This window comes from Genypterus blacodes, unplaced genomic scaffold (genome assembly GCF_046128005.1).
Source record: "Genypterus blacodes isolate CSIRO-AG114 ecotype Tasmania unplaced genomic scaffold, CSIRO-AGI_Gbla_v1 ptg000111l_1, whole genome shotgun sequence".
Taxonomy (NCBI): domain Eukaryota; kingdom Metazoa; phylum Chordata; class Actinopteri; order Ophidiiformes; family Ophidiidae; genus Genypterus; species Genypterus blacodes.
Window position 1 is genome coordinate 3,696,689 of NW_027466915.1, and position 14,908 is coordinate 3,711,596.

Here is a 14,908-nt window from a genome sequence, read left to right on the forward strand (position 1 = left end):
TGATATATGATTATTACAAATCACACGAGGTTCATAGGTATTAATATTCTCATGTGAATATGTGTAAATTATAAATGACGTGATGAAATATTGTCCTTTCTGTAGTTGTCAGGTTGTTTCATGTCATGTCAGATTTGTGTAGCGGTGAACCAATTGGTTATGGTCAAAATTGATCAAATTGAAAGGCTGTGATTCTCATGTCTTCCACATAGCTCTACCTGTAGTTGTGCTTCACACACATTTTTTGTTATTTGAAATATGACAGATGCAATGAGCACTGCACCAGCCCTGCAGTAATCAAAGCAAAATTTATCCCACATTCCTTTACACTGCCGCCTTGATCACCGATGTACAATGGTGATGTAAAGGAAGGTTAAGAGAGATTCATCTCTGTTGGAGATTGAATGGGTGATTTGGTGATGCCTCATAAAGGGAATCTTCTTCAATGTTTCTGTTGTCAATACAGAGAAAGGGCAGTTGACATTTAAGCGTGTACATTTTAACCAAGAAAAAAAATCTCATTAACCAGTTGTGCAGACTGTATGAACGACTGAAGAGCTGTAGCTGCAGGTCAAACGGAGCCGAGCTGATGATTGCCAAGCTGATCAACTGTCTCTGTGGGCAACTTTGAATAAAATTTAGAGGCATTACTAAGTGCCTGAGCTTTATGTCATTTGATCCTCCATGGGCATATTGTGGTGAACTGATTCACAAGTGCAGGATGTCAGTAGTTTGTGTGCACCACCTCCACTCAGAGGTGATTACTGAGCTGGAAGAATGTGCATCTGGTGGGTCACCCTCCTACAAGAGACGAGTGCCACAGAGTCAGTTGTTTTGGTCTGCTGGCCTGACATAACTAGGAACATGTATCTGTCTGATCATACTAATGGAACTCATAAGATGTGATGATGCAGCCACCAGATGTACAGGACTCCAGCCAGGGCAGCATCTTTTGCCACAGTAGCATCAGTAGCTGTAGACTGTGAGGACACTAAGTCCTTTTATCTGTTCAGGAGAGGGTCTGTTAACAGTGAGACTAGCCTTGAACACCCAATATATCTATATCTGATTCTCTTCTTCAAACAAATATAATCGCATCATTAAAAAAGAAAATCTTATCTTGAACTGCCTCAAATGCATATTAACATTTTCCTATTCAACCCAATTCCCAAAATTATAATGAAGGCTCAAACCAGACTGCATTCAAAAAAGAATATTTAACAGGACATTATATGAACATTGACAGCTCACAGATTGCAAACCTTACTTGTGTCAAGAGGTAGACATTGATTGAGGAGGTTGAGATTGTGAACAGGTCATGTGGAGGTTTTCAAATGAAACATCTTAACTGTTGAACAATTTCGAGATCAAAATCGACATTTCAATATCTGGACTTTGTCATGGTGACGGTTACCGTAGGCTATAAAGATGAGTTACTATATTTAGCTTGCTTATTGCAATGCAACACTTGTAAAAAGAGAAAAGCTGCCTTTTTCATTTACAGTATATAGCACATGTGCATTTGAGCCAGATTCATGCATGTCTACCCTGCAGAACTCAGAATCCAGAACAAATGTATTGAGGCAGCAACTGATTTAATTTGAAGTACTGCGAATGTGCATCACACACCAAACAACTCCAAGCTTTCATGGCTATGGGGCATTTTGGAGGAAAAGTAAAATGGACAAGTGCGTCGTGTCTGTCCGAAAAGCCTTTAACCATGAAAAGCTGAAATGGCATGGCTTGTGGTGATGGAGGGAGATGTGTATGCTGACATTTCTGAAGATTCATAGTATGCAATGAGCTTTATGCTTTCTACTTCAAGGCTTACTTACTTCAAACATAGGAATATCATTTGAGCCATAGAGTCTGTCTGACACTTCATTATACTGAAGCTTTGTATCTAACCAGTTAAAAAAAACTAAACAGAACGACATATTATAAATAATGATCAGGTCTGTGTTTAACACTGTGGTGTATTTTTCCACATTTGCCACTCACAACATAGACAAGAGACTTCATGCAGATGCATCATCACCTTGTTTGATGCTTGGATGTTGCACTTCAGGCAACATCAGCACCGAAGCTCGGGCAGTTGTACTTCACCACAGCAATATGAATAACACAAAGTATTTTAGCATGCTATACACAAACCCTACAAACAACCAGATGAGCTTTCAAAGGGTTAATCAACGATACTGCAAATCCCAAATAAATATCACTACAGGAACAAAAGCACAAGACCTGGAAAGTTTTGAACAATTGGTGCAGACAAGTGAGATGATGTGGTGGACAATAATGAACCCGATCATAACTTTACTTCTTGAAGAAGACGTTGTCCTCCTCCCAGAACCAGGTGTAGGTCAGGTTGCGTGGGTATGCCTCTGCCTGGCAGGTGAAGAAGGCGTCCTGCGAGATGTTCACCGTGATGTTCTCTGGTGGTGACACAATGAACGGAGGGCCTGGCAGAAGACACACAAAATGGACATACAAAAACCCACATTTAACACGTTGGCACATTACACAAGGGTGACATTGTGTAAAGAAATACAGTGAGATCCCAATGAATGAATCCGAGTGACACTGATATCTTTAATCAAGGAAAGAAAGACTGATAAGGACTTCTGTGGGATATCACCAGCTCAGCAGGAAGCCTCCCACCCACTAACCCACATCAAATCCACTGGCAGACACAACACAGGAATTAGTTGACCTATAGTGCAGATTAAAACATGCTATATCCACTTTGAAGGGGACAGACAACATTCACAGCTTCCTCTACAGTGGCATTACAGACCTCAGAGCCATATCTCATATCTGCACTCACTATAGGATTATGGGACATTATTGAGTGAGCCCTGATATACCATATGGATTATCCTCCTTGCACACATACATTTATTTTGTTTGACTGTACTTACAAAGACATTCCATTCATTTGGCATTATTTTCTGAGCAATAACCATAGCCACGACAAACTAATGAGTTTACTCTGACAGCTGAAAGCAGCTGCAGCTCCATCATTTGCTTCTGCCTACTTAGTGCACACCAGGTGGTTGGATTTAGCTGGGAGTGCCACTTGACACTATTATGAGTGAGTGTGTATTGCAATGTCACCCAAAATAGAATATACTACAGCAAAGTGCTGGATGAAAAGATTTGACCAGTTTGTGTCATTATAACGTGTCTAATACTGTAAGAATTACAGAAACTCTCAACATTTCAGGTGAGGAACAGAGAGAGGAAGCACTGATACTCGACCGTTAACGCTGGGGCAAAAAGAGAAAACTGATGATGAAGACATTGATCAAATAAAGAGGCCGGAGTTCAAAGCAGCGGCATCAGCACTTTGAGCCAGACTTTGCCATAAGCATTTGAAGGTGCAATTAGAGCAGGGTTGTGAAGCTCAGAAACATACTGAAATTGTTGAACTCACAGAAAAGAAAAAGGTCCAGAATGTCTGAATTCAGAAGTGCACAATCACTGTTGAAATCAAGACATTTGACTTGATATCCAAAGTAAGAATTAATGTTACTTTTGATATCAAGTCAAATGTCTTAATTTATCAATATCAATGTTAATTTAAAGTGAGAACACAGATGTTCGTCTGACCAACCCCTGTTCTGTAACCACATTTGTGTTTAGGAGAAGCTCCATATTTTCATGTTGTATTTGAAACATTTTTGTTATCAACTTTATGTAATAACAGGAACAGATATCAGGTGACCCGTGTAGAGATTTATTCATATACATCCAATCACATAAGTGTTTAAGTAATTGTAAATTATTTTGTACCCATTCAAATTATTCATAGGAGATCATATTAATCTAATTATTAATAAGATGTATGTTTTCATGTCAGTAATGTTGGAATAGCACCATGTGCTTTAATCCAACTCTTTGATTACAGATAATATAAGAATAGGGAAATCACTGGCTTTTGCTTTTTCTTTTTGTTCCAAGAGATCTGGTTTCACATATAGACTCCGCCTTTATGCTCTAAAATCACTGTGACCTCTAAATACCGTTGCCATGTGCTTTGCATTGTACTACTGAAGCCATGTTCTGTTCACCACACCCATGCCACAGACAAGCTTTTTCTGCTGAGACACCTTTGTTCTTTACCTGAGCTCAAAAGTCTAGCTGCCTTGGCACAGCTTCTTCTAGTAACCTGTTTTTGTAACATTTTTCTTTATTGAACCCTTCCAAAGCCTTCATTTTCTTTTGTATTTTGTTGAACTTGTTGAGTTATGTGATTACAACAGGCACCCAGTGGTGTTTTCACAACAATTCTATCACAATATGATCATCTTATGAGAGGGCATGCCCATACTCTTATTAAAACACAATGATCTTGGGAAGCTGAGTTGGGGACCGAGCTTACAGATGAGTTGTGGGCTGAAGCTTTGGAGAGGATATATACTTCGACATCCTGTGTGTGCCTCAGGCTTATACAATTTACGGTACCGCACTGTACACACTTCAGCAAAGCCAAGATCTACACGAATGTTGACAATAGATGTGACCTCTGCAATAACACCCCTGCAGGCTTGGCTCAATTGTTCTGTTTGTGTCCCAAACTAAACAACTTCTGGGTCTCTGTTTTTAGAACATTTAAAGATATTCTAAAATTGATTTGCAACCCTGCCCCTTTATTACACTGCTTGGGGTTCCAGAGGAAAATGCTACTCTGGCTGCCAGAGAAGCTGTTATAGTGGCATACGCATCTTTATTAGCTCGTTGCAGAATATAAATCTTCTAACTCCCCATCACCCTCCACCTGGTATAAAGTCTCATGGTTTCTAGAAGACGTAGAAGGCAGTACTTGATTTTGTACTTGATGTGGATTATTATCACACAACTTCAAACACTCACCCCTAAATAGGAGAGGAATGAAAATGAGGTCAAAATGATATAATTATACAGATTTATATTTACTCTCATGTACTGTCCCAGTACCAGTCTGTGCCTGCTACACACACCAGAAAAAAGTATTAAAAAAAGGAAAATAATCACTAAAACATCAAAACCCTGACCCGCACCATGCCAAAAACACACAAAGCCACAACGTTATGCCTGTTGTTGTTGTTTTGTAATAATAAAGGTATTGACCACTGCTATCTGAACATGTATTGACTGAGGAAGTTGACCTTGTAACAAAGAATAGCAGTTGATGTTAATTTACCGCTAAAGAATATTTTACTAGCTGGGCAATAACAGCAAAACCACAAATACATTCTGATAAGGCATTCAACAGGCCTCTCACTCTGTGCTAAACACAAGTGGGTATTTAAATTACATCATCAAGTAACATCATTCTTTTCAGCCATAACACCGTCTAACCGTCATTTTGAGGCTGGTTAAAAAAGAATCTGAGATTGCATTTGGGTCCACACTCCCATATGAGAGAAAATCCACGGAGATCGGCCTTTGCCTGCAGTGATGCAGGTCTTGTGATGTGCCACTGTGCAAGTAATGTATTAATTAAAATTCACATTAAAGCCATTTCGCAGAGGTTTCACACACCACAAGGACACTGAGCGATACTTTGTAGTAAACGCCTCATAAAATCTATTTATTTTTACTTATAAAGATAAATTGTGGAACATGTTTGAGCAGTTGTTGTGTATATGTAGAGTTATAAGCATGAAAACAGCATACAACATTGGCAAAAATGGACAATTGCTGCATTAACTACTTTTGATTGTTCTTTTTATTTCTTACTGTACTTTATTTTCTTATACGGAATGAATCAGAACCTGTATGTATATAGACTTTAAAGGTTAGGATGAGATTGGGTGGGTGGGTTGGGGAGGGATGTTTGTTAAAGAAAAAAGGAAAATGGAAGGAATACAATTGCTGAGTGAATCCAAATCTGTCCTTTTCTAATTCACATAAAAAATGATTAAATACTGAAGCATAACCCATATATAACCTCTAATGTCAGTCACCAAAAAACACATCACACATCACAAGATGAAGCGTTGTATTTTTTCCACTTTTTTTCAAGCCTTTAGTCAGTGCAAGAATAAACCACCAACACGCACAAAACACAGACACACACACACACAGTTTAGCCAGTGTTACTACTATACACTGCCAGCCCATATGTTAGCACTGATCCGGGGCCAGTCAACTGATCTTTAAATAGGAAGAGCATTTCCATCTGCCAGGTCCCTCAGTTGGACAAGCAGGACCAGGCCTGGACAGGACCATGGTGTAGTTAGTGTGAGTGAGTGTGTGTGTGTGTGTGTGTGTGTGTGTGTGTGTGTGTGTGTGTGTGTGTGTGTGTGTGTGTGTGTGTGTGTGTGTGTGTGTCTGTCTGTGTCTGTGTGTGTCTGTGTCTGTGTGCATGTGAGTGTGTGTATCTGGAGCCAGCTGAGAGCCTGAGAATTGTTGGCAGCATGGTCTCTTAACTGATCTGCTGCTTAGCAGATTTCCAAGAGGGCCTCTATTAATCCGCAGCTCACATAAATTATACAGGGTGGGTCAAACAACCCCTCTAGCTCAGCCGCAACTTTTTATTCAGGAGTGAAAGTAAAAACAGCATGTAATTCGCATGTTCAATTCTATTCTATTCTAGATCTCAACTACCATACATTTCTCTCCAGCGCGAACACTAGGAGTGACTTGGTGACAGCAATTTGGCAACAATCTGGGCATTTTTGTTGCAGTTTGTTGCAAACTTAAACATAAAAGAGTCTTGTAGTGTGCACTTGGCATTACTTAAAGATGAAGTTTTCCTTCCGTTCCAAAGAGCTCATGAATGCAGCCATCTGGAATAGCAATATTTAAATGAATTGACCGGAATGGCACCTTTGCTGCATGATCATTTGATGTCTCTAGTGAGGCGTATTATATCCAAAGCTGTAGTTACAATCAGCCACAAGATTACATTCTTTGAAGTGACTAAGATAAATTACATTCATTATCTTTTTATTGTTATAAATGGCACCTATCAAGGGGTGGGATATATTGGGCAGCAAGTAAACAGTCAGTTCTTCAACTTGATGTATTGGAAGCAAGAAAAATGGGCATTTTGACAAAGGCCAAATAGTGAAAGCTGGAGGACTAGGTCAGAATAACTTGTGGAGTGTTCCCTGTATGTAGCGGCCAGTACCTACCAGAAGTGGTTCAAGCAAGGACAACTGCTGAACTGGCAACGATCAAGCATCTGTTGGATGTGCTGGGAGAACAAGACTAAATCATGGAGGGCCTGCAACATACAGGACTTAAAGGATATGCTGCTAATGTCTTCGTGCCAGATACCACAGGACACCTTCAGGGATGTTGTGGTGTCCATGCCTTGACGTATCAGAGCTGTTTTGGCGGTATGAGGCTGACCTCCACAGTATAAGGCAGGTGCTTTCAATGTAGATACACCGTTACTTCTGAACACAAACCACAGAGTTTGAGCACTGATGTGTATTGATGTTGAACCATTGCAGACAATAAATGATTCATTTGCTAAATGTGTCTTGATTTTTGGCAAATGGACTCATGACAAATTGCTTTACTTACAGAAGCTGACATTTCAATTAGAGCTGAAGGCCAGACGCTCCACATCCTCTTTGATTGTTTTTGTTTTCTCTCTATGGGTTTCCCTAAGAATTAAACTACCCAAATGTATAACTACATCTCTTAAGATCCACTCAGTCCTAAATGTTTCTGGTATAAAAACAAAGATGCGGGAGACCCCCAAACTAACTTTGTCCAATTGTACCAACGCGACCAGATCGACCTCTTGTAACTGCGAACCCAGAGTAATGATGCTATCGTACCAAAAGTCGCTCGGCCAGGCTCTGTTTCTGCTAAATTTTGCATTTGTGTTTCATCTCAAAGGTGCTGCCATTGGTCATAAAGTTGAGAAAAACTATTTTACGATGTTTAAAATGAGTACTTCATATTATTGACATGTAGTACTATTGATCAAAAAGTGGCTGCCTGATGTGAAACAGCCAATGTCACAACTGAAACCCCTGATTCCAAAGGAGCTGAGACAGTGTGTAAGATAAATGTAAATAAATACTAAAAACTGAAATTCTCTTTTACCTACACTTAATTAAATAGAGGGCTATTTACTAGTACTCCATTCTAGTACAAGTTTAAATGTACACAAATTCTTGACTTGATGACTGCAACACATTACAAAAAGGTTGTGTTGTGGGCATGATTACTTTTTACCACTGGCAACTGAGATCACTAATTGTTTTGAAAATGGAATTTGGTTTTCCACACTCCAGCTGCCTCAACAGTCCAGGGTCTCCGTTGTCACATTTTGTGCTTCATAATGCCTACTCTCTGGTAGACAGGTCTGGACTGCAGGCAGGGAAGTCTAGCACCTGCTTTCTTTTACTATGAACCCATGCTGTTGTCATATGTGCAGAATGTGGCATGGCTTTGTCTTGCTAAAATAAGCAGAAACCTCCCCAACAAATATGTCATAAGGATGACAGCATATGTTGCTCCAAATTGCATCTGTACTTTTCAGTTACCCACATAGGTACCATCACACCCATGGCCTTTGAACCTGCTGGAGCCATAGTGTGGTCCTTTTCCTCCATGTTTCTGAGAACAGGATGTCCATTATTTTCAAAAAGCACACTACACGTTTCCACAGTGTATCAGTCCATGTTGGATGCACTCGATATGTAGGCGCTTTTGGAATGGAATGTACAGGCATCACATGTAGATTCAGTGTATCTTTACAAAAACGTTAAATAGTTAAAACATGATCTTGTTTTAGTACTGTTTTCAATTTCAGAATGGGTGGAAGAGATTTTTTAAATCACTGCTTTCTGGTTTTTATTTGCATTTTACGTTATGTTGAGAATATGAGATAATATCTGTGTAAATAGCTAACGTTGGTTACTTGCTGCTATTGCTACAGCTATATAGGTAACTTGAATTAATTAAGTTGTCAGGATAGAGTACAGTAGACGTCCCACAATCTCAATATGGTCCCATTTTGGTGACCAGTCCCCCAAGGTTGTGATTGGCTCACGCTTTATCTTTGTCAATTTACTCTCCTTTGTGGAATTGGTGTCCCAAACAAAGAACTGTACAAACATACGGTCATAAGATCAAGAGAGAGAATTTAAAGCAATATGTTTAATTGAGTGAAAATTCAAATGACATGTCTTTGTCTCTTAAGGACCATCCAAGTCAGGTATAATACAGTTACTTTGATAGTACATTCATACCTTCCTAAACAGTTAAAAATGGTGGTTCATTTGGGTGTAATTTGAGAACATGGCAGTATTATCGTAGCTTACACATGCTTCCACAGATGTAAAAAAATGTAAGCAAAAGTTGACTTTACTAAGGAGCTTGTAGGAAACCTGGGACAAAAAGCAGCAGCATCTATACATAGGACCTACCTTGTACTAGCAGCCGTGTGGTGTGAATGGCCTCTCCCTGCGGGCTAAAGGCTCGACATGTGTACGCGCCACGATCCTCCCGAGTGATGGATAACACCATCAAACTCCCATCAGAAACCTAAACACACACATTCAAACATACTTATTTCCTAATATACTTACATAAGTGGATGCTTTGTGACTTGAGATATAGAAGCAGAGAAATAGAAGAGACTGGAACTCAACAGCTATGATCCTCCTGTTCCTCTACTATGCTGATACTACACTTTGCTATTCTGGGTGGCCACATGTCTGCACGTCATGGGTTGTGGGTCTTCACAGTGCTTGGGCCCTGTTACATCTGCTTAACTCACAGTACAGAAAGTCCAGATTTAAGTGTGTGATTTAAGTATGAGTGGTTACTAAAGTGAATGAGGAAAAACAGAAAATAGATTTCATACCAAAAGCAAATAATGAAAATTCAGTGAATAGAAAATGCAGTACATGTAAGCTGGATATTGTAATCAGGTGCTGAAGCTCTTAATTTAATTGCTTAAATGCATGCCTAAAACGATGTAAAGGCAGATTGTAATTACATATTTATATCCTTTTGTTTTCAGTTAACCAGTTACATGATCCACAACAAAACAATATTCAAAGCCTGGGGCTTGTGTTTAACCCACACACTATAGTGTTGCTTGCCTCCTCAACCACCACTGTCCAATTTCCAATATTTTTCAGCTGCTGTAATTTTCATTCTATGTGAAGTTCTGGTATTGACATGAACTATTTTGCCAGAGTCATTTTCTTTGGGGGTTTTTCTGAAGGTGCTTTCACAATGACTCCCCCCTTTGGTCTGGCTCAATTGAATCCGGGTTTGTTTCACCACAAAGTTCAATTTGTTTTGAGATTCTTAATCAGACGTTGGACATAGGCGTGCACAACACAGAGGTATCAAGGTAAGATATCAATTGTGCACAGGTTTGGTTTGTTTTACTTTAGTTTGAAAGCAAGCTTGAAAATAATCCAAGTCAAATACAGGAAGTGAAAAGGTTTGTGGGTTTTTCCTGCATAGATCCTGTGACAGTGTGTTGTTTCCCAATTAACAGAAACAGGAGAATATTACCATTACTTTACTGACTGCTATTGGAACAAATATTGATCAGCTGTAGTTCACAACAGCAGAACATGTTGGTGCTATATAATTAAGAATATAACAGCACTTCAGACGTGTTCACAAATTTGTACATTTTCAGTTCACAGTGGACTTGAGGAAACATTTGGGGAAAAGAATAGCTGAAAATGAACGAGGGAGCTTGTAGCCCAACCAATCAGGTAACAGCCAGGTCAAAAGAGTCACAGTTTGATGTGCTTCCTTTAATATCTAGTGAAAACCAACCAGACCTAATAAAAAAAAGATATCTGGTGCACACTCTCTTATGGACCACATGTGTGACAGAATCAAATCTTTTAGATGTTGTTCTTTCAATAACCTCCAGGCACAATACATAGAGCAAAGGAAAATCTACAAGAATGTGTTAAAACAATTGCACTGAAAGAAACTCTAGCAGTAATACTTAAAATATGAATTAAAATAACGAATATACTTTATATTATAACTAGTATACAGTACTAAGAGGTCTAATATCTTAAGTATCTTCAGTCTAAATACAGTGAGCAGTAAGTCAAAGATACAATAACAGTATTGATCAGAAGAATCAAGTGACAGGAAAAGGTATAGGGTGTGTACCTTGTACTTGGCACTGCTAGCCATGAGGTTGCCTTCCCGCAGCCAGCTGACAGAGGGTTTGGGATTGCCGAATGCCGTGCAGGTCAAAGTTATGCTGCCTCCCTCCTTGGCCTCTACGTACTGCGGTGGCGTTTCCGTGAATGAGGGGGGAGCTAAGAGAGAAGTTTGGAGAAAAGGAAGGCAATATAAATACGGCTTACAGCAAGGGTTTGATCAGCATACACACAAAGTTATGCTCAACTACATTCATGCAACTATATTCTAATAGCTCAGCTAGATTCACAAATCTGTATGCCATGAGGCCATGAGGTAATAACTACTGTAAAGCATGTGCATGCAAAAGTAATGGGATTCTGTCTGCCCCTGATTCTGTCTGTCCCTGGTGCAGGTTCTCAGATGCTCTTGTCATGTCAAGTCGAGTTTATTTGTATAGCCTGGTGTCACACACATTGTCCCAAAGGCCCAAAACAACAGACTGTTCCTGACCCAGGCCAAAGCACTTTGGGAACATGAAGAGGAACTCCCCAAAACCTTTTTGTAGAAGGAAAAGGAAGAAACATTGGAGGTAATTCCAATAGAGACTCCCTCTCCTCAAGCAGCCAGGAGTATAATTAGAACCGCAGGTGGGAGAAAAATTACAGCATATTAGATGTTTGGCAGGATTGTAGGATGGGATTCTGTGAGCCCTAAGCACACTCGAGAATCTTCTGGGAGGAGAGCCTTTTGGCGTTGCTGTCTGTTACAGTAATAAATATATCAATGAGAAAACGTGCAACAAGCAAGTCCCTGTTATCGCCACGTTATCACTCCTGAAGTACCTCTGGTACTCAGACACAAGGGTACCAGTCATACTGTCATGGCTGGTGACAAGTCAACCCTGCCGTCAAGAGTCTGTTGAGGTAACAAAACCACTTCAGGAGCAACAGCCAAGTGTCATGGTCCTGTGTTTCTTATGTCCTTTCTGTGTGCTCCTCCCTTCTTGTCCGTCTGTGTGTGTGTGTGTGTGTGTACCCAATCACTTTCTCAGTTCCCAGCTCCACACACCTGATCCCAATTTGCTAATAGCTCCCTCAGTTATGACCTTTGTTCCTTGCCTTTTGAAAGGCTGTATCCGCCTGTCCTGACTTGCTGACTAAAGTGTGTAGGGAGAGTGCGCAAAACAGGTGCCACCATGATAAGTCAGAGTCCAATTCATGAAGTGCAGGTGTACGAGTGAGCCAGAAGTTCCTGGATGCTCACTTGACAAGCCTCCCACAGCAAATTGCTCACCACAACACTATCGCCACGTTGAATTTGGAATTTTAGCATCACAGATGGGGTCGCAACTGATGCTGTTTTATTTTGTGTTTTCATGGCAATTGTTTTATAGTTTAATTTAATAATACATTTATAAACAGTTTCTCTCTTGTCTGGTCCGGATGCATTTAGAGCTACAGTCACGAACACAAATAAACCCTCAAGAACATAAAACATTGAATGTTTGACTCATTTTTGACAAGAATGCTGAGATCAAGGCACATGGCATGACTTTGGAAATGTAAGTGTAAACAGTGAGTGGTTAATGTATTGTGAAATAACAGCTAATGTTAAAAGAAAGGTGTTTATAAACTAGAAGCGCCTTGCCTTACCGATCAATTAACTATCAACAGATATAACCTATTTTGCATGATGTTCACACATTTATTGGGCCTATTGCTATTCTATGCTGGCTTAAGCATGTATTAAAAAGCACAAAGTCTTTGTTTAATGATTTGGACAACTTGTTGTGAACATGGCAACAAATGTTACTGCCCAAATTTGCACCCTGAAATGCATTTGGATGAAATTATTCCACACTCTGCCCTTGTGCCCTAAAGTCCTGACTTCCCTGAGTCGGCCTAATGTGCTCCCTCAGCTTGCCAAACTGTGGAGTCAGCACATTGGGATAAGTCTCTGACATGTCTCAGTTATGTTTCCTGTTCTAGTTCCTGCTCCGGTTCCTGATGCGAGTTCCCTTTGCTTTTCTATCTTTGTTCCTTGTTGTTTTAGGAGATGTCAGATCTGCACACTGAATATTAATTAAGATGACCATTTAATTAACAAGAAGGTTTTCCATCTTGCTTTTCCAAGTTTGCACGATGCAGTTTTCAAATCCTGTTCTGCTTAGAGGCTAGGTAGATTACGAGGAGAGCATTATTTTACAAATGCAATTTCCATGTCTTCCTACCAAAACAGACTCAAACTCTGTGCTCTAACTGTCCTGTCACATTTAACATGAATAATCCTCTTTCTATGCACATGCATGCTGGTATCCCTGTCAGTGTTCCAATACAGAATTAATTCAGTATTAATATCTGTTTTTTTTTCTCAAAATAATCATTTTAAGACTGAAGCTGATTTGCTTATGATTGAGGTGACTAAATGGCAAATATGCACGTCACTAAACAAGCTGTCAGATGTGATTCTATTATAAGAATTTTGTGACACAAAGAACCTGACAGAATTTGGATTCAAATTCTTGCTAGTGTGTGTTTGTGTGTGGCCTGGTTGTTGACTCCTCATTAATTGTCACTCCGGTCCACTAGACAGAAGCAAGAACCTTGACTATTATTTGGTATAGCAGGCAGATCAATGAGCATTAGGCCGTTCTGAGTTTTTTATGACAATGATGCCACTGTCCAATAAAATCCCATAATATAGAAGCACATTATTGTCTACCTTTGCAAAGTTTATAATGTTCAATTTTTCTTGACTGACACTGTGTCAGTGAAGTGTTGATTCAACTCTGCGGTAACTCTGAAGCAGTATTGGATTGGATATTGGATTAAACCATAGAGTATATTCAATTTCTAGTTTGACTTTTGACCTAATTGTCTTGCTATCGTAATGGAGTTACTGATGTCTTGTTATTGCATTGAATACTTCAGTGCAATACTTGGGTGTCACCGCTACAATCCCTATGTATACTGAGATTGCATTGTAAATTAGGATTGTGCTCATTGCTGATTAATGTGTAGGGCAGTGGACAAATTCAATTACAGTTTAGAAAAAAATGGTAACTTTGCCTCCTGGAGATGACATTGTGCAAGAATTGTTGCCTCGGTTGGGTCTCCACAGGCCTGCATGTCTATCAAATATATCCCTATTGCTGCTAGCACAATGATGGCAATGGGGAGTGGTCTTTTTGCAGGTAAAACTAATAACCAAACAATAACCTTGATTGGTGAGGTTGACACACTGCATCCGTGTTACCACTCAATAAATGCAGTGACATGTATGAACCCTTTTCCTGGTGGTGACTCATCACTTGACTGTTTAACCCATGTAGCATTATGGATGGTGTGCAAAGCTGAATCCCACGCCAGCACATCTGTGATGATGGACCAAATTTAGTCCTGTTGAACTCCATTTATTGTCAATATAAAAGATAAAGGCCTGAGAGATTTTGTAATTCTGTGTCTGCCTGCTTTGTCCCCATTCCAACCTCAGATAAAGATTTTGGAAATTATAGAAAGTGACCTCCATCATTTGCACACCATGCACAACTGCAAAAACAACAATTAAATGGAAATTGTTATCATTGGAAAGAGCAGAGCTGTTTCTTACCTAAACATCAAGTAGAACATATCCTTTATGAGGAGAGAGGCTATTTACATGGTGAGGGGATAGTCACTTATTTTCCACATGAATCTCTCTGTAATCCTTCATCATTTATCTTGTTGTTGTTTTTTGGTTTACCAGCACTTACATGCTGCCACTCATTAGCAAGAAGAACAGATAGATAGATAGATAGATAGATAGATAGATAGATAGATAGATA

General features: G+C 39.6%; 1 protein-coding gene across 1 annotated transcript in view; it reads right to left on the reverse strand.

The window, feature by feature from the left end:
• The window catches only part of igsf9bb (immunoglobulin superfamily, member 9Bb), a 72,232-nt gene that overhangs the window by 27,059 nt on the left and 30,265 nt on the right, over positions 1-14,908 (reverse strand). Inside the window, exons 4-6 of the mRNA XM_076161372.1 lie at positions 11,110-11,261; positions 9,381-9,498; positions 2,321-2,462 (exon numbers count right to left, since the gene is read on the reverse strand). Of these exons, the coding sequence (XP_076017487.1) occupies positions 2,321-2,462; positions 9,381-9,498; positions 11,110-11,261 (412 nt within the window). The remainder of the gene's footprint in view (positions 1-2,320; positions 2,463-9,380; positions 9,499-11,109; positions 11,262-14,908) is intronic.